The following is a 23,856-nucleotide window of genomic DNA, read 5'->3' on the forward strand; positions in this document are numbered from 1 at the left end:
CTGCATGGCAGAAGAGACTTTCAGACTTAACTTCAGCCAGTGCTCTGCAAGACAGCCTAGGTGCAACCACCACCCCAGGTAAACCAGTTCATGGAAGGGTACAGCCTGGGTGTACAGCCACTGATAAGTCCGACAGTTTTTAGCTGCTTGGCCATTGTGAACTGGGCAGTCACTGGTACTCCCTTTCTTTCCAAGGCCTCACATCACCAAGAGGACAGTCAATCTCTCCCAGATACTCCCTTGCAAAATGAGGACCCTGATGTGGTGTCACTGTGTCTGTATCATTTGCAGGAGGTCCTGGTTTTGAGCACAAGTAGGAAAACCAGAGTATTCCCAACACAGAAGCATACCCCACGGCTATAAGTGATTTGATGCATGGGAAGGACACTTTGCTGGGAGCTATCTGGGCTGATGTACTCCCAGGCACTCCAGATACTCCAGAACAGATTGTACCTCTTCCTCCAACACTGATCTCATTAGCCTGAAAGCATCCACACTGATGGGGAGTTCCATTTCCTTTCTGGCTGATTACTTTTGTTGGTCACCACCACCATTTCCTGCTAAAAGGGAAAATCCATAAATACTAGCAGCCCCTTTGGAAATAGTTTCAGAGAAGCCAGCAGGAACAGGATTAAAAGACACACAAAACTGGGGGCTTTCAAGCAGCTGGCCATGGTAGCTTTCTGTAAAATCGTCGTGGTTTAACCCAGGCCAGCAACCCAGCACCACACAGCTGCTTGCTCACTCCCCCTCACCCTGAGGGATGGGGAGAATCGGAATGGAATGTAAAACTCAAACGTTGAGATAAGAACAATTTAATAGGTAAAGCAAAAGCCTTGCACACAAGGAAAGAAAAGCAAGGGAATTCATTCACCACTTCCCATCGGCGGGCAGGCGTTCAGCCATCCCCAGGAAAGCAGCGCTCCATCACTCGTAATGGTCACTTGGGAAGACAAATGCCATAATGCCAAGTGTCACCCCCTTCCTTTTTCTTACCCCAGTTTATACACTCAGCATGACGCCATATGGTATGGAATACCTCTTTGACTAGCTTGGGTCACCTGTCCTGGCTGTGTTCCCTCCCAGTTTCCCGTGCCCCCTCCCCGCCCTCTCACTGGCAGGGCTCAAGGAACTAAAAAGTCCTTGGTTTAGTATAAACATCACCCAGCAACAACTAAAAAAAAATCAGTGTCCTATGACACTGTTCTCACATCACAGCCAAAACACAGCACTGTACTAACTACTAACAAGCAAATTAACTCTATCCCAGCTGAAACCCGGACAGACATTCAAGTCCAGTCATACTTGAAACATGGTCTATCTTAAAAGTATGCTGGATTTATCTGTAGTAGATTACTGCAGCAGGAAGACTAAATTAGTGCAAACAGGGGGGTTTGGACTGTGTGGGATTTTTAATTAACTGGTACAATCGGAAGAAACTACTGAGCTTCTGGAAAGATTAAGTGGGCATTTCTAGACCTGAAAAGCTGTTGGGCACCTTTCACCCATGCTCCAGACATTCCTCATTCTCTGTGAAAACCCTCACCTTTCCCTGATTCAGCCTCTCTCGTTCCCCTTTGTTTGCACTGAGTTTCTTTTCTTCATTTTCCCTCTCAGAGAGTTTCTAACATAGGCTAATTTCCTTTTCTTTCATTTTTACAAGGTCATTTCCTGGAATTCAAAACATCATTTGCTAAATAAAGACCAGTATTTCAACAATATTCCATATGATAGGAGATGCTTCATACTCTATGAAGTACATACATATAGGAAGTTTGCATTTTGGTGTATCAGCTTTTTCTACTTTTTGCTAACAGTAGGTTTCTGTGACAGAAGTATTAATCTAATGGAAACAACTGAATCTAAAGAAGTTTAGTACCTTTCTGTGATGGTAAGAACACTGTTGTTTTGTTGAAAGCTACCGTTCTGCCCTCACCTGCTGTGAGAGAAGAGTTTGCACACTTCGATTACACAGATACATTGAAGCTCTTGAGATTCAGTAATACTGTCCATACTGTAATACAATTACTTAGCATTTTTCTTCATAGTACATATTCCTGCTGTTCTAAGCTGCAAAGTGCAGAAGTCTAGAATGTGCATTTCTGTGGAAGGAATAATGTAGGCAGTGGGTGTATTCCATGATTCACTTATGGATGCATGACTTTCAATTTTTGTTCTACCCTGTATCTGCTTCATGAGAACACTATTTTGTTAGTAATGAACACTATTTAATTAGGTACCGAATTATTCTTTACAATCACTTTGAAGATACACATGTTGCATTTTCTAAGATCATTATTATAGAAAAATTTATTATAAATGCAACACAAATTTACATTCTCCAAACAGAAAACCAGGCTCTACTGCTGTTTCTAATACACACTAATAGCTTCCTTTTCTTTAGCATATAATAGTCTTACAGAAGATGAACTCAGACTTCATCACAGCCGTTAATATTAAAGGAGGTCACAGATTATTCAAGATGGCTAAAGACTAAAAGAAACCAAGTATCACTCTGCAGGATTATGTTATCAATAAAAAAACAGCAGCCTCCCTCTCATTACATCATCAATTATCTAGGAATCCTTAAAGAGTTATTCAATAAGGACAACTGTTAATACCTGATAAAAAGACCCCTGTGATTATGGAAAATGTCACTGATACAGAATACTCGACTTTCCAAAAGCTGTTAAGAGATTCCTCGCCAAAAGTTTTAAGGACACAAAAAAAATGCAGGGTAAGAGGAAACGGTCTTGCATGGACATGCCATTGATCAGAATACAGGGAAGAAAAAATCAGGGACTCACTAATAAGGGGTCCCACAGTGAAGGGAGGGAAGTCACCAGTGAATTCTGCAAAACTTGGTACCATTTTGTAGATTGATATAGCAACCTAAAGACCAAGAAAGCAAGAAAGTTTGCTGGCAATCTCCTCTGAGATATTTAATGCTAAAGGTCCAACAGAAGAGCTTTACAAGAGCCTTAGAAGATTTGGTTATGCTGACAGGTAAAAATCAGACAGACAAATACAAACCTAGGTAGTCAGATACCTTAATGCTGAATGTCAGAATGGTAGCCTGTGAATTGGCCATTACTATTCAGAAACAAAATCTGAGGATTAAGAGGAATAACTGTTAAAACATCAGTTCAGCATCTAACAGCAGTCAGAAAAACAGTTCCATGGTAGGAAATACTAGGAAAGGTAAAGATAACTTTACGATATAAACTGACAATGCACCTATAGAAACGCTCCTTGTAATTGGAGTTTCCCCATCACTCACTCCCCTTATCTGAGGAAGATCTACAGAAGAACTTGAAATTAAGTTTTGGAAAAGGAGTGCATGGACATTCAGAGGCATGGAAGGACTTCCATGCAAGACAACTACATAAACTTTTCAACCTGAAGATACGACTGAGGAACAGATACAGTACATCTACTGTACTTTGAATGGTTCATAAAGGCTGGACAGCTATTGATAGTTTATTCTTAAAAAAAAAAATTGTAATATGAAATTGTAACATGCTTTATAGTAAGTGCTCACAACTAAAAAAAGAGTAGAAGTTTCTACATAATGTACTATGTTATTCATTATTTACCTGAGGAAGTTAATCAGCATAGACATACCAAAAACTCTTCTGGAACAGATACTGTGCTTTGTGAGCTTACTAAATAAATACTTTTTTTTTTTTCCTGGTATAAAGCATAAACATTCTAGTCCAGTCACCTTCCTAAGCATTTTTAGAATGCTGAAATATATAAGAGTAATAGATAGCCTTGGTGAATTTAATTCCTATTCTCTCAGCTCTTGATATTGCTAGTCAGATCTGAGGCAAATGACATTTTAATAAGATTTCTGAACTTCAAGTTTTGTACCTTTAGAGTTCACCAAATTGGACAAAATGTCCCCAGACAAGATGTTCTCAGATATCCTACAATGGTTTTGTCTTGGTAGTCTTCCTTCCAAAAATGAGTTAGTTCAAGCACTGGCTGAATGAATTTGGGTTTCAGTCCTGTTAGAAAACCATGAACGATTAGGACAGTAATTTTTGCACAATATGGACAATTTATCTGGGAATGTCATCACAGGAAATCTTAAGGTTTCCAGGTAGTGTAAAAAAAAACCCACCAAAAACCAAACCACACCAACAACCATCTCTATTTTATAGAGATTGTTATTTAATTTAGTGGGTAAAACAGCAAGAGTTTACAATTTTCTCATCTTGTCTATGCTGCACGTGTTCCAGTACAATAGCTGCCTAGGAAAGTATCACAGTGTCATTAGAAACCCTTGATCAAATATAATCCATATATAATAAATACACCTCTTCAGAGTAATTTCGAAAAACATTTAGGAACTACACAAATGGAACAATGCACAAACCCACATGTACAAAAGGACTAATACATACTGATACAGATTTACTACATAGATATACAGCAACTGAATATTTCAGCTTTATGCAAATTTCTGTTAGAATTACAAAGATAGTAACTTGGTTAAAAGTAAAAATAAATAATTAAAACAATAATTCAAGCACAAATTATTAATACAACGGTATCCCACTTTTTGGTCTATTTTAAATTACATCAAGAAGATTTTTCCATATTTCCTCATGGTTTCTGCATCAAATATACAGAAAGCAAGCATGGCATCTTGGATTCCTGCGCTCAATTTAAAAACAGGTGCTTTGTCTTATAACATCACACAGCCATTCTTTAGAAGCATGAACCAACCTTTCCTATCACCATGCAAATAATAAATAATTCAGTAAAACAAGACTGGATTAAAGCAGGAGACTGAAATCCCTCTACTCCCAGACACACTAAATCCATAAGAAACAGGCATTCTGCACAGTAATTCAGAGTCAGTATCACAAGCATTTCAAAGAGCTGCTCGACTGTAGCATATGCCTCAGCTGTCCACATCGATACCTCCCAGAGTCACCCTGTTAATTAAAACCTGTACCGGAACACAACCTGTAGGCACCTCTCCATGAATCTGTCAAGCAAGATGTTCTCAAGTTCCACACAGTGACTTGATTAACAGATAAATACGTCCCAAAGAGTAAGTGTCCAAAACATGTTAATAAAGTGCACTTTAAGTTTCCTTTATAGCCAACACTATCCTCATGCGATGTCTGAATTTTCTTCTTAAGAGTGAGCTCCCAGTGCATGCAAAACTAAGAGTCCAAACAGCCCCTAATGCATCACCCCCTCAAGTGGCAAGCATTAGTACTGACAAACCTGAAAACTAAAACATGCCTTGAGATAGTATCTCATCAAAAGCAAGTTTTGGTTTTTCTTTATCCTGTTAATGATTTTAAATATCTCAATATATATTCTACGTATTGTTCTACACCAAGGAATTCAAGTGCCTAAATGTTGGTTTTTTGATGTTGTAATGGATTAAGATCATGAAGTTTGTGAAGATGTCACTTAAAGAATACCAATTATTCCCTGAAATTGTTTATTTTTTTTTTTAAGAGTGCCACAATAGGTATCACTGTAGTTAAAACAACATCCACTGCTTGGGTGAAAGGGAGGGGGAACGTCTTTTCCTTCAGAAGGCGTGGAAGTCAAAGCATGTTTACTTGGGGACTGGCACCTATGCCTGCTCTACCTTATGCTATGAAACCAAATATTTTCCTATTTTTTAATGTTTTGGCACTTTGGAGCCACTCAGCAGTCTTGTAGGTAGGTAGTCAACAGCAGCTCTAACCCAAAGCATACTTAATGAATAGTTCTTTGACTGATGGAAGCAGTGAGTCAATGACTCCTCTGGTTTCTGAATTACACTTTTAAAGGAATCACACAGAAAAATCAAGATAATCTAAAACCAAATAACGCTGGCTAACCATTAACTAGTCAAGTCTGCTAATATTCATTCAAAATGTCCTGATTTAGTACAGATATTGCATGCAATATACTTATTCTGAAGTATAGTTTTTCTGATATTGCTTAATCGAAAACAGGCAACTCCTAAGCTTTTTCGAAGAAAATAATCAGTAGAAGTCTTGGACTAATATTTTCAGGCTTCCTGAGCATTCTCTTTGTTTGAACAACCCCACTGTAAGGAAATACTGGCCTATATTAGCCTCTGCAGAAAACTGTGGTAAAATTGGAATTAAAAAAATTAAAAAATAAAAAATAAATTAAAAAACTAATTAAATCTGAATTCTTATAGCATATTAAAGAGGTGTTGGTTGGTTTTTTTTTTTTAAAAAAGTAAAACAAACAGCAGTCTTGCCCTGAAGCTCTAGCATTAAATGCCACTAGTCCATAGGGTAATAACTATACAGGGCAAATCATGCAAAATTTACCAACATAATTAACATGTGTTATTATATGCTCAAATTCTGCATATAATACTTACTTTCAGAATCAATGGACTCTCTGATTTACTATCACCATAGCCTCAGCACAGCTGTAAAAGCTACAGTGAATAAAATTACCAACTTCTTTGTACAAGACAGAGTAGCTTTTTCCAATTAAAAGGAATGATTTTATGGTATGAGAATCATTTAAACCAGCTTACAAATCTGTTAGGTTTCTGAGACTTACAGAACAAGGATGTGATCAAAAGACTGCAAAGACAATTGCAAATTTCCAGGGACTTCAGTAAGCAATAAACTGGAACCCAGATTCTTAAAGAATTCAGGTGGAAATTAACATGATTAAAGAAATCTTGAAATACAGCTTAATTAGAGGTGCAGACTTCAGAATTAAAAGTTCTCTCCCTTCATTTTAATCTATTTTTTTTCCTGACAAGATATAAACCACTGTATTTGAAAGCTGCTTACCAGTTTGTCATTTAGATTTATGTTCCAATTAATAATGCTGTTTGGAGGCATATGAGATTCTCATATATTCTAAAAACAAGGTAACGCTCCTGCAACATGCACTTACTGAAATTAAACCCCATTTTCCATGCCCTCTGGGGTCCCAGAGAAAAGGATAGGAGAGGAAGAAAAGAAAATCCACAAGAGACAACAGCAATTATTTAAGTTCCAGCTTGCCAGATGACCTGTGTTCGATGTGTATTACCACCTGCCCCCTCAATAAACTCTCTCCAATCATGTCACTTCTTAAGGGATGAAGACCTTTCTAATTAATCAGCAAGTATGACAAAAGTAACAGTTTATGCTCTGGTACATTGAATTTGTATTACAGGGAGACAAGTGGAAGAAGCACAGTTATAATCGATTAATGTGACAGACCAAAGGACAAGTTTACAACATAGGCCTTTTGATTAAATGGATAATAATTTCCCTTTCTACCTCTAAAGCTTCTACCAACATTGCTAGTTTTGAAAGCAAAACCCCCTGTACTAAGAATGGTCTGGAAAACATGCAAATGAGCTGCTAGAAACTAGACTTTTCACCAGTTGTCTTGTTAAAAATCTATGCCAATACTAATAATTGGGTTTAACCCTCAGACTTCCCTACACTACATTTGGTCCCTATTCTGTCTTTGCATGAAGTCTTAAATTGACCTAGTTGAATTCCTCACACAAAAATTATTAAAGAACATGGAAAAGCTATAACTGCATCTACAAAAAGCCAACTCACTGCTGCCAAAGTAGAAGCCAAATTCAGGATGCCCCCACTAGTGACTGACAGCTGACTATTGCCTTTGGAAGACATTGGCAGCTGTTACAAAACAGATGATCCTTGCAGCTCCTGTACTTTCCGCTAGTAGCGGGCTTGGTGGCCACACAGCTCCAGGGTTCAGGTCTCAAAAGCTTCCTTTATATCAGACTTCACCACTGCTCTAAGTGGCTGTGACTGTCGGGCTCTACCCTATGATTTTTAAATTTCTCAGACGTTACTCTTAGTGTACAGAGTATTCAATGCAGCCTTAATAGTTTAGTTAAAAACACACACCTTGTGGGTATTTTTTCCACTGACTTGTACTACAGGTCTCAAATATTAATTCTGCAGACCTGTGGTGTACCTGGCATTAATTGCACTAGTACAGATCTTTGTCATGTGCTGAAAAAGACATTGTACGTGACTGCTAAGCAAAACAGAGGATAAAAGAATTGTGACTTTGTTTACCAAACAATGTTACACCTTCAGCTAAAATTCTTTCCAGAAGGACTGTAATGCAATATAAATACCTGGTTACCAAGTAGACCACTTGCCCATAACTTCTTTAACAGAGAAGTATATCAGATGTTTTTTATTTCAAAAGTCAAAAAAATTTTTACTTTTTCTTACCTCCACAATGTGTGTATCAACATCACTGTTCCTTTCCTAGATGTTTTATTTCCCTACTTACTCTTTTCTATGCATAAAAGAAGTGAAAAGATTGTTAACATTTGCTATGGTTAATGCTCTTTTTTTATAATTTCCTTTTCATAAACTACAAAACCCATAAAACTGGGAAGCTGCAAATGCGGGGCTAAAGTCTCTTACCAGTTCTTCCCTACTAAAAAACGTATAGCCATTTGCAACAGCTGAAAGTATTTTTCTATCTGGGAGGCCATGGTTTTCATTAGCTCTAGGAAATAACAGGGTGGTAAAGAACCAATCTGGATCTGGTCTTAGCATGACTGTATTTCTGTCCCATTATCTGCAACACACAATATACTTTTATGCTTGCTGCACTAGTAAGGACAACACCTAAATAAGGGTAAAACCTGTCAACAGAAAGCTACCACGCTGAAACTTGAAATGGAACAATAATTATGTACTGGACAAATGGTTTGCATCTCATGATACCGTTAGCCTCAGAAGTGATTCACTGTGTCATTTTACTATGATTTCAAGTACTGCTTTACCCCTTTAATTCCTTAGAAAATAATTTTATAAACATTTATACATAAAAATGAACTGAAGTAGGCTCCTAGGTGGTAGAACTAAAAATGTATTTCAATACACCTAAACATGTCATGATCAAGTAATTACAGAATCAATACATTACTCAAATTTTAAGGAGTTAAAACACCTATGTAATCTGTAAGTGAAAACATACCTTAAAATCCCAGTAATTCCATTTGCTTATTTAATTATCTTGCTTCATCAATGAAAAGAATTTGCATTAATCTGATCATATATTTCAACTAAATTCATCCTCACACTTGGATATTCACTCATGGCATAGATGAACTGCCCTCCCAGGCAAGTACTACTGTACACATAAATGCATAATAGTCATCCCATGGGGACCAAAAAAACCCCAAATTTAAGAATGACAAAGTAACAAGAATGAATAGCAGGTCTTGGCATTATTTGTGTCTTCTGGCATGAAGTCCCTAGTCTGTGAGGGGGTAAAAGACTTTAGGCTCTATCCCAGTCCGGGAATACCAAAGCCCCCAAAGACAGATTGGGTAAACTAGGAGGGGACCAAGTCTGTGTAAATCCAAAACTGACCTTACTCTAAGCCTTAGTAGTCCACCTCTGAATACTTACCATGTCAAAGCTTAGCACTACTTATAGGTTTCTCAGGTACATATAGTCTCAGCTTATATACTTCTGAGAAACCCAGTTCAGACAAAATGACTGAGCTCCTAGTTCAATTCCAGCTAAATCAGCCCTTCCTGGTACTAGTATATCAATTAAAAATATCCTCCCAAATCCAAACCTAAGAAGCAGAAATGATTCATCTGAAAACAGCTCCCACTCCATCCCCCCATACAAATCCAGCCAACCTCTCACCTACCTAAAATGGGATTCTCATACATGGCTTGGCTCCTCCGATCAGTCAGTGAATGGCACTGGACCAAACACTGGATATTGTATGGATTTGTCCCATAAATGTTGTTCTTATAAAGCTCTGTAAGGAAGCATACTATTAGATATGAAAACATAAAACTGAAGTACTTGTCTTAAGGTATACATCTAAAACTCTGTATGTGTAATTAAGTTTTCTTGCATAAGAGAGAAGGTTTTGTTTTCTCTTTTAAGCTAGTCATGCTAGCAAAAACAGTCAAGGTGTGATAAAACTGAGGACTTGAAAGCACTAAGTAAGTGAAAACACTAATAAACACCAATTAGATGAGACTAGGTATTCAAGATAACCAAAAGAGATAAGAATACATCCCAATGTTCAAAACACATATATCCTTTAACTTTCTTGAGCTTTTGCTTCTGTGAATCACTTGCAGCATTTATCAGTTAGTTGTTAAAAATACTAAGCAAACAAAACTCCAATTCTCATGACATGGTGGTGAGAACTTGTCCATCTGTGGTTTAACTGCATGCTTCAAGACTACAGACTGCTGAAGTTAGAGTTACAGATTTGTCCTTCTGAAATTCAGTTAGTTTCCTAAACTTTGTTTGCTCTGAGAACATGCAGACAATGCATTAACTCAGACTGATAAAGCACAAAACTATTAAACAAGAAAGCAAGCCTCAAAAATGCAGCATCTCTCTCACTACTACCCTTGAATGACTGCTCCCTATGCTTTTTATTAGAAAGATTCAAAGATGCCAGTAACCTTACAGCTAGTGACTGTAATAACAGAGGGTAACAAGACAGAAATAATGAATGCCTCCTTGTTAAGCAGTTTTGTTTGTGCTGTTCCAAGAGAGATCTGCCAAGAACTTTCCATGCAAACCTTATTTTTCTGGGATTTGTAACTTGGCTGCAAAAAAAAATCCAGCATGATAGTGCCTGGTTCAAAAGATTTCAGATTAGAAGTTTTAAAACACATTTTCAAGTTTTGGAATAAATTAAATTTACACTAAATAAGGTAAACAATTTAGCACTTCATATATTTTTTAGCTGCTTTATAAAAAAAACCCTCTGGTTAACAAGTCTGCACCCCAAATCATTATGTTTCTAACTCTTTGGTATTAAATAAGTCTGAAGTATTATAGTGTGAAAGGAGACTTGTGCTGTATTATCCAAGACTCCACTGTCGTGTATTTCTTTTTTAAGGAAGACTGTATGAAATGCATATGAAGCACTCATGGAATTCCATCTGCTAAACAATTCCGTTGATTAAATCTGTACTATTTCTTAATACAGCTCAGCTGACCTGGGTATAAGGCCAGATTGTGAAAAAATTGGCTAAGTTTAATACATCATTCTTACAAAGCACAAGCCTAAAATTTCCATGTCAAATTTGGTTGGGTTGTTCTTGTTTTGGTTTGTTTTTAACCAAACGATTTAAAGCTTTGAGCCATGCAAAAGTCCAGTTTCAGTGTCCCCGTTTTCTTTTTTGGACACGACCTATTAGGACAAGGTAATTCTGTACAGTTCCTTGCCAAAGCAATATTGTTTCCTGTGGCAACCAGCAAGACACATAGAAATTAGATTTCAGGCACAACAAAGATGGCAGCCCAAGCTAAGGAAACTCTCTCTCAGGCAACAGCCAGGTGTCAAAAAGCAAGAAGGGTACAATAGTTGCCTAAACTGTGAAAAAGTGGTGACTTAGATGTAAGTCTAAGAGGAAGAAACCTCCCAGCAATTCAAAACAAAACATGACAATCAAACTTATCAATAAATTCTAAAACTGTTCTGAATATATCTGGTGAGATCATTTCAAAGGAAACACTAGAAGGAACAGGGCCAGAAAATACAATGAGACAGAGTAGCTTAGAAATGTTTCTGCTTGTTTTCTTGACTAACTTGGGGGGTTCTGTCAGGAAAATTTGCCTAGAGCGAACTGTCTGCCAGAATATACCTACCTACCTTACAGTTCCACACAAGCTAATCCTAAACCAAGTAATTTAAATACTAAAATAACTAAGTAATTAAAACTAAGTAATCCTATGAAACAACAGTTCTTCTGAGATTATCTGTGATTCAGCCAAAAATGCTGAGTATATAAGGACTTTACCATTCTTGAGGAGTTTATATGAATTGGAGTAAGTCATCATACTCAGATTCTCAATCTGCTCAGCTCCAGGGTAAATTAAAGCTGCAGGAGAACAGCTGCCCCTGACATTACTGATGTAAACACTTGAAAAATAGAGTACTACTGCAGTATACAACCTGAACAAAGGTAAAACACCACTAGCCAGACAAGAGACAAGTAACAACAAAGAGCTCCTGCCAGATCAGTGGAACTTGGAGCAAAAAGGCTAGGCAGTGAAAAGGCTTCTGCATTACTGATACTGTCTGCAAGAAGCCACAAAGGTAGTCAGTGGTTACAAGAGGGTGTTGGCCCTGGGAAGCATGACCTGTCTTCCTTTAATGACTAAAGAGCCAGCAAAGGCACAGACACAGAGCATCTCCATGCATGTGGCTCTTAATCTTCTGTTGATACACAGGAAACCTGGTATCTAGCAGCAGTGAGGATATTACTGTGGTACTGGACTCTCTTAAATAATGAAATCAGAGCAATGTAATAGTATCAAAGCCTTTTTTATTACTGCTTTCCTAGTCTTGCAATATCTAAAACTTTATCATTCTGACCCTGACCTAACTCTGCATTTCCACTGTGATATCTTGGCCCCTGACTAGAGCATCTATAAACTACTACAGCATAAATAGCATTGATAATTGTTATTTTTTCATCTGTTTCTGCTGAAGTATCCCACATCCAGTGTTTCTCTTCACTCAAAGAAGTCAAACGGTATTTCTACCACTTAAGGCCCTGGTGGTAAAAGAGTGTGCACATGGCAGTGTGCCCTCTACCTTGGATACGCTTTCTTACTGAGCCACTTTTTGCTTCCCTACCTCTTCTGATGACTGTGGCTTAACGCTTTTCCCACTTCTGAAAGAGCATATTACCAACTGGGACAGAGACTCTGAGGTACTCTGTTTCAACAGTTAGCCTATGCATAGCAAAATACACAAATTAACAAACTGGATTTACATCAACACAGTTCATTGCCATGAAATCTGTTCTGTTATCCTACATTCTCCAATCAGGCAATTGCCTCATTTCTGTTAAGAACACATACAAAAGGAGGAAAGAGCTTGAAACAAACGAGGAAGACTTGCCAGATCAAAGGGAAACTGATAGGTATATACCCCAGCAAGTCCTTGTGCTTGTAGAAAATCTCCAGGTGTTCCTTTTGTTGTTTCATACAATGATCCCCCTGATTCAACACAGTGCCCACTAGCATACTCTTCCCCAGACTGATTCTTTCTTCATTTAGTAAATTATCATCTGTAAGGGCTGTAGTGTGGCTGTTAAAACAAACCCCACATTATGGGGGATTATGAAGTACTGTGCAGAACTGGGAGTCTCAGGTGTACTTTGTCTCAGACTGCTTCCAGGGTAGTGGCCATCACAACTAGGGCTCAAACATTCCCTGAACATCAAGTTTCAGCCTGCTTTCCCCATTCCTTCAACCATATTCAACTACACTGGCTAATACAAGGAGAGGGCTCTGTTTCTGACACCCATCATGATGATGGACATTTCTATTCTTTGTGCAAACAAGTGGAATCATGACTGCTCCCTGCCCAGGTGAGACAGCTGAGATAACACCCTATGATTTAACAGATCCACATAAACTATAGAGCAAGAATTCTATATGAGGACAGAATAACAAGAGAGACTTGTTATTTCTCTTTGGAGACTTTCTAGAAAGAAATCATCCACACTTCTTCAAATACAAATATTCTGCGTAACACCCTTAATCCTGAAACACAATTATAAACACACTGAAATTTAATCATGTCTGTAGCATCAAGCTTTAAAAAAATCCTTGTTGGGGCCAAGTTTTATTGCTAAGTAGATATATACATTTAGTTTAAGGCAACTATTAAAATAATTGTTGTTCTTTCCATGTTTCTAATATATATTGAAATAGGGGAGTATTTAAATCAAATTATTCTACATGAAGCTTAGACATCCTATACATTTTTGTATATTGAACATATTTTCAAAGGAACCATAAGGCATACAGCTTGTAAAGCTACTCAGAAAATACAAACAAGTTCAGTTATGCCAAAAGTGAATTAAATGTAACAGAGTTCTATGCACTCTGGTTGTGATGACCTTACCATGCATGCATAATCAAAATCTCCAATGCCATCAAGGGTCACTATGCATAAATGGTTACAATAAGATCTTTGACACACACTTTCCACAGCCACTTTTTCAACAGTATACCAGCTATTTACACCTGCTCCCTAAAGGAATCATCAAAAATTCCTCAATAACATGCAGTCTCTCTAGTAAGTTAAGAAAACTGAGAAACTGCCTAAAAAATTCCATGAAAAACTGGATGATGACGATGTTTCAAAGAAAATGTATAGAAAAAAAACCTCTTCCTCCAGTAGTCTGCTATGCTATTCCCTTGCTTTCCTCTCCTCATCCACCTTCGCTACCACCCCTTCCAAAAAATAATTCTGCTGTGATTACATGACACCAGAATCTTACTGTTCGAAGACAGCATTCTCTACTATTTACTGCCAGTCTCATTCAGACACACATGAGCTTCCGAGGAAACTGAAAGCAGGGCCAAAAGATGGGAAACTGATGCCTGTTCATGCTCCACTAATACATCACGTATATGCTCAGAACAAATGAGCTTTTAAGAGCATTCAGATCTTTCTTCACATGTAGAAGCAGAATGAAAAAAAATCAGCCAGTCACTTCAATGAAGTATAGTTCAACAGGGAGAAGTGCACAATTTAGTATCCACTCTCATTGAGACTTAGTAAAAAAGCCTTGCTAACTGATTTAAATTTCCTATACTTGAATGAACAATTTGAAAACTAGAGTTCATTTTCCTCTGGAGTGCCAACAGAGCATTATCTAACAGCTACCATAATGGCAGTAACATTGCATTTTATTTCTGTACATTTCTCTGAATGTACATTTCCCACCATGCATTTACTTTATAGTGCAGCTAAACTAGCTCTAATATTTAAAGGTTACATTCATACAATCACTCTTAAGATTTTCCTTAGAAAACACATCAGGCACTAAGTGGCCATAAAAGAAACAGTATACAGGTTTCACTTAATGAAAGAGGGTAGGATCTATTCCATATCAGGTTTACAATAACAAAAAAAACCAGTTACAGTAGGGTATTTGCTGTCCTCGCAGAAAACACAGCAACAGTGGAATGTCAAGGAGAAAGAATGGGAATTAGGGAGTATTGCACAGCACACCTTGGAAGAAAAGTAATCTAAAACATCCTAGGATGAGTGCAATTCCAGGAGATGGGCACACCATGAAAGCAGCCAGTGTGAAAACCTGATTAAAAACCTAAAAGTTAAAAAATCTCAGGGAAAATAAAAAAGACAGCAAAGTAACCAGAGGAAAAGACAAACAAACCAACCAGGCATGAGTGCTGTAGATGAGAGATATTGACTCTCAGAGACCACAGGAAAGGGACAGATCTGTTGCCCAGTTGTTGACCCAGTGGAATACGGGGGGGGGGGGCGGGGGGGGCGGGGTAGTGGAGATGTAGGTTTTCCCCTCCCTTAAAAGAGCTACATTAGGTCAAAGCCAAGTTCAGGAAATGAAACCAGTAGCATCCCAGTACTGAGAGGTACTGTCAGTTACCATATTTGATTCTCATTGGGCAGCTTTTTGGTTGTTCAGATTTCCGTAGTAAATGAGCTGAAGTAGCTATTACTGCACCTTTTTCCTTTTTTAACAGTATCAAAAATCACAGATAATCCAAGTATAATGTCATACAAAGCTCTATCTTCCATTTGAGTCATGACTCTACCAGAATCTGTAAAGTTGGTAAACTGTTTTCTTCCCTAAGCACTTCCTGATTACAAATTAATAGAAGAATTTGAGACAGAATTTGAAAAGCAAATAATTACGTAACTGTTCTTGTATTTTTGTACCATCCTGAAAAAGAAAGAACATACTCCCCTCCAAAATCATGCTCTAAGAAAACTTCTAGCTTGCAGAAACTACACATGTACATTTCAGTAATAATGCCAAGGAAGTTTAATAATTCAGACGATCACTCACTTTATAATAACTATTTAAAAATATAATTTCTTAACTCTTACAGTTATACGGGGTTTACCACTACTTATAAAGAAATATATTTAATAAAACATTGTAAGTTTAAGAGGCTGGAATACCAGTAACTCCATTTCACGTCATCCTCAGGCTGTAATAACCTTACAGAATCATTTATAGATTATCTGTTCAACCTCACATTCCCAACACACAACCTGCTGAAGTCACCAAGCACTTTTCTTAAGGATCACACTGGGACACAACTGGTTTTTGGTCTGTCTGTTGACAGTCTGACAGCACCACATCAAGCTGTGCATGCTGTCTCTTTGCCAGAGGTTACAGGCCACAGGGCACACCCTTCCCTCAGCCACTACCATTTCTATCATGACTGGTAAATAGGCTAAGGCAAACAGATGGGATCACATTAAATAGGCAAATTTGATACCCCACAGTGTTATTCCTAGCCTTTTTGCAACATCAAGACTGAAGCATTACATCACTGTGAGATGCTGCTTTTGTAGATTCAGCCTAATACGACCGGCTAATCTGAAATGGGAATATTTTTACTATGCTCTGTAGGTAGCCTGATAAAGCTGTTTGTTCACTAGCACCGAGTCTGCTGTGGCAATGTCTGTAGCCAAAATCAGTAATGGTATTGTTAATTTAAAACATTTTACCTTTATCATCAAGTATTGTGATGGAAGAAATTATGCATTAAATCTTATTCCATCTTGAACACTCTGTAATCTAGTGCTAGCCTGTATTAGTCTACTCCACACGTAGCCTCTTCAGAAGCCAAGGGAATCTTAAAACAAGTAGGTTGTTTTTTTCTCCAACAAAAAATTGTTAGTCAAGGCTCATTCCATTATCTGCCAAGGTTAAGACTTAGCAACAATGTCATCCACACTATTATTCATAGCTTCACAGTCATATTTGTTCCTTGTCTGACACTGACTACAGGCTTGGTACACCCACTGTATAAATGGCGAGACACATGACAGTGAAGAATCAGGCCGATGATGTAATTACAGGATAAAACTAGTCAAATGGGTTTCTAATTTGGGGTTGAGTGAGGCAGGGGAAAGGAAGGGAGAAAGAAGGTTAAAAAAAAAAAAAAAATCTGTGAGCTACTTGTTTTAATTCTTAATATTCTGTCTTTCTGCTTGGAATGAACTTTAAAGTATAAAATAACTTGCAGCAGAAAGATTGTGTACAGAAGAGATTATCACTATTTAAAATGAGATGGATAAACAGAAGCAGAGCAGAAGGAGATGACTCCTCACTCTTTTTTTCTGTTTATCTACTCTGAACAATTAGAGCAAATTTTAATCTTTTTCCCATGTTGACTGTTGATATCTCTGACAACGCAATAAACAAGATCACATTTTGGTGCATCTGCAGAAGTAGAACTAGCACAAGAACTCCAGCAACCAGTGGTGATTCTTTCTCACTTACATGTATTAATTTTATATTCATGCATTCACTTCTAAGAGCACTGAGTAAATTAAAAAATGCTTTGATTGCAGTTACCACACTACAGCTTTTTTAGATTTTGTTCCGTGATTCTGAGCAGGTTTCATCAGCACAAAGGCCATAAAAATTTCTGCATTTTGAACTCTAGACTGGTAGAAATGTTTATAGATGTACCTACCCATAACTGCCTCTATTGCCATTTTTGAGATGCATTCTCTAACAAGTGACTTTTTTTTTTTTTTTTAATATGTAAGACGGGGCTCACAATTGCAAGAATTTTGTAAGATCAGACCACGTTTTTATTTGCTTCAGGTAAGTATCACTAGTTTCAGTGTCTAGTACAGAACATACATATATAGGATGCTTTGCAAGTGCATAGGAACAGACAATAAATACAGGAGTACCACAAATACACCCAATGGCTCTTTACTTGGATTATACCACATCTCTGTAAGAAAGCAGTTTCTGAAAGCTTTGTATTGTTTCACAGGGACTAGTTTATAATCTTTCGACATCTTAAAATGGATCCTATTATCCATCGTACCTAAATAATGGCCTTATAGTTTTCCTGAAAGTTGATCTGGGTTTTAGATATTTTTTTTAGTCATACAAGAAAAAAATGAGTTTGGATCTGGGACACATTTTTTTTTTTTCTAGCTCTAATTATTTGATGTTTTAAAGCTTATGAATTCCAGGTGTTTGTTGTTAAATATACAAGAAGAATTAAACTAGTTTTCTAGTGGCAATGTGAAAAAAAAATTAGTTAAAATAATGTCAACTAATACAATTTATTTCCAAAGTATATGTAAAAAAATATTCAGGAAGATGTGTAAATACAAGTTTTATTTTAGTCATTGCAAACTAAGCATATACTCTTCCTGACCAGAGAAGATTTTCCCAAGACACACTTGTAAGTTAATTTGGTATTATTATCCCTATTTCTGGTGTAGGGTATCTGGTTATTTCAGTCTTAAGTGTGCTAAAGCAAAGACCTCTGAACTCCCCTTCTCCCCTCCCTTCTGCTGAACACTGCCAACAGCAGCTCCTAGTTTTGTAGCTAGCTGTATGCCACTTAGGAGTGGTATGCATAACAGTTTGGGAATCGCATCACAGAGAGCATATGGGATGCTGGGGAAGTAGCCAGCAACAATCTCTTCAAACGTTGACCTCCCCAAGCCTTTCATTTACTCACTGCTAGTAAATACCAACTCATGTCAGTAAAACTCTAAAGCACACCATGTCCTCATAATCTCGACATTTGTATCATTGTGCACATGAAGTGCTAGAAGCATACATAGCCACGTAGCAATGGAAAATCTCTGTCCAGATCAATTCACAGTCCAGTTCAAACCCAAAAAAATAAGTTGGGATAAAATATTATTTGAAGCCTTACAGTGTCATGCTAAGGCCGTCTAAATATTCTTTTCCAAACTCAGCAGGGGTAAAAAAACCCGCAAAAACCAACACACACATACAAAAAAACCCCAACAAAAAACCCCAACAACATCAACCCACATCAGACTGCCAACCTCCACTGCAACAGTTTGGGAAGATATTACCATAAAGAGGGGTGGGAGGAAGATACAGTTTAGCTAATAATCACCACAAGTCAGGAGTGGTCCTTTAGTGACCCAAGAAAGCTCAGCCAGATAAAAAACTAACTACAAAAACTATTAATTTTCGGCCAGATCGGCTTCTTGAACCGGCCCACCGCCCAGCTCCCAGCGCGGCCAAGGCTGCCGGGGAAGCCGCGCCCGTTTCTGCGCTGCCCACCGCCGGGCGAGGGGCGGCCCGCAGCGCCCCGCACCCCCACCAGAGCTCCCTCCCCCAGCCCCGTTGGAGCGCCGTCATTCGCCACCCCGCCCCTCGTTCCTGCTGTGATTAACGCCGCTTCCCACGCGGGCCGCAGTCACAGCGATTTTACGTTTCTAAAAACAGGCCAGGTACGAGCGAGGCAGCAGATGGTCTCTAGGGCAAATCACTACTACTGCCCGTCACTACAGTTATGACGCGAACAGCCCTCAACCAAACCATTTTAAGGTGCCGACGTCTTTCTACCCAAGCATCCGAGAAGTTACATATAGCCACAATTTAATATAAGACAGACAAACACACACGAAAGGAACGAGAAGCCCGCCTCCGCGGCGGCGCTCCCTGCTCCGGCCAGCGCGGCCCGCGCTCCCCCACAGCGAGGCGGCCGCCGGCTCCTCACGTGCCCCCGCACACGTGGCCCGCCGCGCCGGGGCCGGGCCCAGGCCCAGCTCCCCAGGAGACGCCGCGGAAGGCCAACGGCTGCGCGCGGGAAGCCCCGTCCGGCTCCGCTGTAGAAAGCACTGATGCCAGCAGCGGTGGGATCCCGCCATGAGGGACACCGTCCTCTTCCCCTCAGCCGGGCACCACCGGGCGCCCCCTTACCGGCGGGAAACACTCCGCCCCTCGCTGCCGCTGGGTTAAGACCGGACCTGACCAGACCCCCACCACTGGCTCATGAGGGCCCGGCGCCAAGAAACCCGCTGCGGGGAGGGGGCGGCCACGTGACCGCCCGGCGGCTGCGGGCGCCCCGCCCCTCTCGCTCGCTCGCGCTCCCCGCCCCTCCTGAGCGGGGAGGCGGTGGCGGCGGCCTTGGCGCTGGCACATGCGCAGCCGCCGCTCGCCCATCCAGTGCGGCAGCCGCGGGTGGAAAGCCGCAGCGGCAGCTGCTGAGGCGAGCTGGGAGAGCGGTGCCTGGCCTCGCCGAGGGGCGGCTGGGGCAGCGCCCGGGCGCGGGGCAGCGGCGGCGTAGCTGGCACCGCTCCCAGCCGCCGCAGGCCGCTGCGCGGGTGGGGCGGGGTGGGGTGGCGCGGGGTGGGGTGGCGGGCTGCGCTGCGTTTTGGAGCTGGTCCCCGGCGTTTTGACATCTCGGCGCCTCCGCCGGGGCCGGGAAGGGCCGCGTCCCGGCCCGCTGCGGCTGCGGGGGACCTCGCCGGTGGCTCCCGCTCTGGGCCGCGGGGCTGGCGGCCGCGGCGGCCTGGGGCGCCCAGCCCTGGCCGGAGGCCCCCCCAAGGGAGCGGGGGGCTGGGGCCGTCGGGGGCCGTCTGTCGGAGGGTGGGGGGCGGCGGCGTGAGTGAATTGAGACAAAGAGCGAGGAGGAGGAAGACGAGGACACTCGGGCTCTGCTACGTTCCTGCGTGGAGGAAGGCGAGAGGCGGCGCTGGCCCTTACGGACAGCTGGGTTCGGCGCTGCGTTCAGCTGCTGCCGGCGTATTTGCAGACGTCCCTCCCGGCCGCGGGAGGAGGAGGAGGAAGAACCATGTAAGTCCCGACTTGCCAGGGGTCCTGTGAGAAGATGGGGGATGCCGCAGACGCCAAGGAGATGAGGAAGACTTTCATTGTTCCTGCCATCAAACCCTTTGACCATTATGACTTCTCCCGAGCGAAAATCGCCTGTAATCTCGCCTGGCTAGTGGCCAAAGCCTTTGGGACAGGTAGGTGGCGTCTTCTTCTTCCCTTTCTTTGATGCTGGTTCCTGCTCGGTTGCTTCGCTCGCGAGGACGTGCGAGCCCTTCCCTGAGGAGCTGGGAAGGTGGGATAGGAGGCGGTAGGGAATGGTTTTGGTGTGTTCCCTCATTTTTAGCTTCCCTTATACCTTCTGGGGTTCGTTTTCTTTTGTTTTTCTTTAATTACATGTAATAATTTTTTGAGTATTGCTGCTGCTTCCATTAGCGAGTAAATTTTGCGTATTGGAGCTGATACAGTTTTGTTGAAGGAACCGAACTTTGCGAATGGCGCTTTAATCATTCCCCGGGTCACGCTTACAGAGTGCGAAAAAACACCCGCGATCCGTGTTTGTCCGTTGTCTGGAAAATGTTCCTAATACTGTTTCAGAGCTGCATTGGGGGCTGGCGGTGGAAGTAAATGCGCATAGTTTTGACAAGCGCGACAGTAGCCTGTAGCCGTTTGGGTGGTTAAGCAGTAAGCAAGGTTTCAGGAAAAAAGCGTTTAATGCCAGGTTTTGCCCGGCACGGTGCGGGAGGCTTTCCTCGTCTGTAAGTAAATGGAAGTGGTTGTAGCGCCTGTGAAAGGCGGCCGTGCTCTGGCTTTGAAAACCTGGGCCTTGAGGAATACCAGACCTATTATTCCGTGCCTGACATATTGTTGGGCCTTGAGGAGTAGCAGACTTACAGAGTTCTTTTAAGGGAAGCATTTTGAAAATTTACCAAGCTGGTGGTTGGCTGTTTTTTTGTGGGTTTTTCTTTTTGGTTTTGGGTTTTTTGTAATATAATTGTGGTATATTAATAACTTAATTTTCTGTGGATCAAAAATACGGTTTTTCTTGGAAAGGTCAGGTATCAACACTTAATATTTATACCCCTCTTCTTTATAAAATGACAGGAAAAGGTTCTTCCTCCTGGAATTTTGCTCCTTTTGTGTTTAGGGCCAGAGCATCGTTATGTATTTGAACAAGTTAAAGGTGTACCTTTATGATGCCCCTAGGAAGTGATGGTATTTGACTAGGTGCTTCCCAAAAGCTACTTGGAAAGTGGTTGAACCTAGTAAAATTTCAGTAAGGTCAGTAGCTACTGACATAAAGTGCATGTTCATCGCTTCAGAAAAAAAAAAAGATCAAAATATTGTTTGTTTATAAAATTTGTCAATAAACTCAGCTTGCTATCCTTTTTGTAATCTGGGGAAGTATATAATATTTTTATGTATGTCTTTATTAGTTGTGGAGATACAAGAGGTAAGATAGTAGTAGTGAAAGTTCTTGGAAGTACCTGGTTCAACATTTTCAGAGATCATTAGCCTCTTATGTAGCTTGGTTCTGTAGGCTCTACTCAGGAGATTTTGGGTGTACGCTGCTTGTGCAATTATATAACCCAGCATTCTAACCCTAAAATCTTTTTCTACTGGAGTTTGCCAAATTCTCAGTCTGTGGCTTAAATGTCTTTGTTTATATTGGTTGGGTTTCTTGTGGATGTGTAAAGCAACTGACAGGGTACTTTGATGCTACCTTCTATAAAAAGTGTGATCTAACACAAGTTCCTTCACTCTTTCTCTTCATTACTGTGGTGCTTCTGAGATGCACAAATGAAACATGATTAGAGGAGATAATAGCCCTCTAAATATTGCCATAATGTAATCATAGGAAGAGAGATAAACATACACAATTGTAGTGTCTCTGATATCACAGTTCTTCCACTAAGTAAATATCGCTAGTAGCCTCAAAGAAGAGTTTGTGGCTGAAGTAGGGAAAAACGGTATCCAGGACTTGCATGTCTGCAATACAAATGCTTCCTTTATACTTGGAGCAAAACAGAACTGATGTTCACCTTTTCCAAGAAGTAAGTAAGTTTGGGTTTGTTAAATTATTTCTTTGGAGTAGATCACAACCTCAGTCATGTCTTCTACCTATTGCTATATACATGTGTACAAAGGCAATACAAAGGATGATTATTAATGTGTTTATGGATGCCACATTTTATTTCCTTTTTTTATCACTGAAATGCTGGCATTCCTTAAGCAGGCAGGGGAAGTGAAGGATTCTTCCCCACTCTCTCTGAAATACATTAATGCCATTCATTTTGATTAATGAAAAGCATATGGTTGCAATCGTGTATCCATTGAAGAAATCTAAATCTTTATATATCAAATGAATGCATCTTTCAGTGGACATGTTTCACATCCTTAAAAGCATATTTTAATACAATCAAACTTGCAGATGCAGCTTGGCTAGGCACTGTGAAGAGAATTCTGTCTTGGGAAAAAAAGACTTTTAAATAGGTACTGTTCATTAACATTTAGCAGTAACTTCTGGTGTTTGTTATCTGCATCCAAAAACTGACCCACCAATTGTATATTGCTGTTCTCAGTGAAGCTGCTAGAATACAGTCTGGGCCACAACACAGGCGGGTCAAAATAGGTTGTCTTATCAGTAGGGTGTCTTATGAGCATAAGAGTATACTAACAGTAGTGTTGAAGGCATCTTTTATGAAGATTTTTTTTAAGAACTAGTAATTGAAGACAGCGTTCATATTTCAGTGTTGAGTGAGCATAGGATTTTGTGCCTTGGCGTTTTGCTGCAGGAAAATGTTATTGTTAGGGCAGGTCAGTTTAAATGTTTTGTAATAAGCCAATGATTTAAGTGACCCAAGTTACAGAAACTGAAAGGGGGAAAAAATAACAAAATTGTGATGTATTGAAGTGGGAACATTTGACCTTAGAAATTAAATCTGCAAACACTAAACTTCAGCATTACCTCCCAGTGCTGGGAGTTAACCATTTCTGTGTAGAAAAACTGCTTTCCAAAGAAGTAGTAAAACTATTGATATTATATGCTTCCACTTAAAAGTGTAACAGGACCTACTTCACAGAAATAACTTTAAAAGGGTCTTGATACTGTGTTACTCGGTGCCCTTTTTATTTCTAAAACAACAGAAGTAGATTTCATTATTTTGGAGTGTGAAGGCTTTGTCTTCTTGCTCTACTATAGTCAAAGAAAATGTGGCTGGGAAATTTACTACACATCCGCCATCCCAAAGACGAGCTAAGCTAAATATACATCATCC

General features: G+C 40.1%; 2 protein-coding genes across 5 annotated transcripts in view; one reads left to right on the top strand and one right to left on the bottom strand.

Moving 5' to 3' along the window:
* Nucleotides 1-19,827, bottom strand: part of DDX59 (DEAD-box helicase 59) — a 31,509-nt gene extending 11,682 nt beyond the window's left edge. For 2 of the 3 annotated variants that reach the window (XM_037404036.1, XM_037404035.1), the window contains exons 1-2: nucleotides 19,727-19,813; nucleotides 9,664-9,777 (exon numbers count right to left, since the gene is read on the bottom strand). In XM_037404036.1, the coding sequence (XP_037259933.1) occupies nucleotides 9,664-9,685 (22 nt within the window). In that variant the 5' untranslated portion in view covers nucleotides 9,686-9,777; nucleotides 19,727-19,813. Of the gene's footprint in view, nucleotides 1-9,663; nucleotides 9,778-19,726 lie in introns of all 3 variants that reach the window. The other variant, XM_037404034.1, reaches the window with a different exon arrangement.
* Nucleotides 19,828-20,168: 341 nt separating this feature from the next.
* Nucleotides 20,169-23,856, top strand: part of CAMSAP2 (calmodulin regulated spectrin associated protein family member 2) — a 91,201-nt gene continuing 87,513 nt past the window's right edge. For both annotated transcript variants that reach the window (XM_037404955.1, XM_037404956.1), the window contains exon 1: nucleotides 20,169-20,775. In XM_037404955.1, coding sequence (XP_037260852.1) covers nucleotides 20,637-20,775 — 139 coding nt within the window. In that variant the 5' untranslated portion in view covers nucleotides 20,169-20,636. The remainder of the gene's footprint in view (nucleotides 20,776-23,856) is intronic.

The sequence above is a fragment of the Falco rusticolus genome, chromosome 11 (assembly GCF_015220075.1).
Source record: "Falco rusticolus isolate bFalRus1 chromosome 11, bFalRus1.pri, whole genome shotgun sequence".
Taxonomy (NCBI): domain Eukaryota; kingdom Metazoa; phylum Chordata; class Aves; order Falconiformes; family Falconidae; genus Falco; species Falco rusticolus.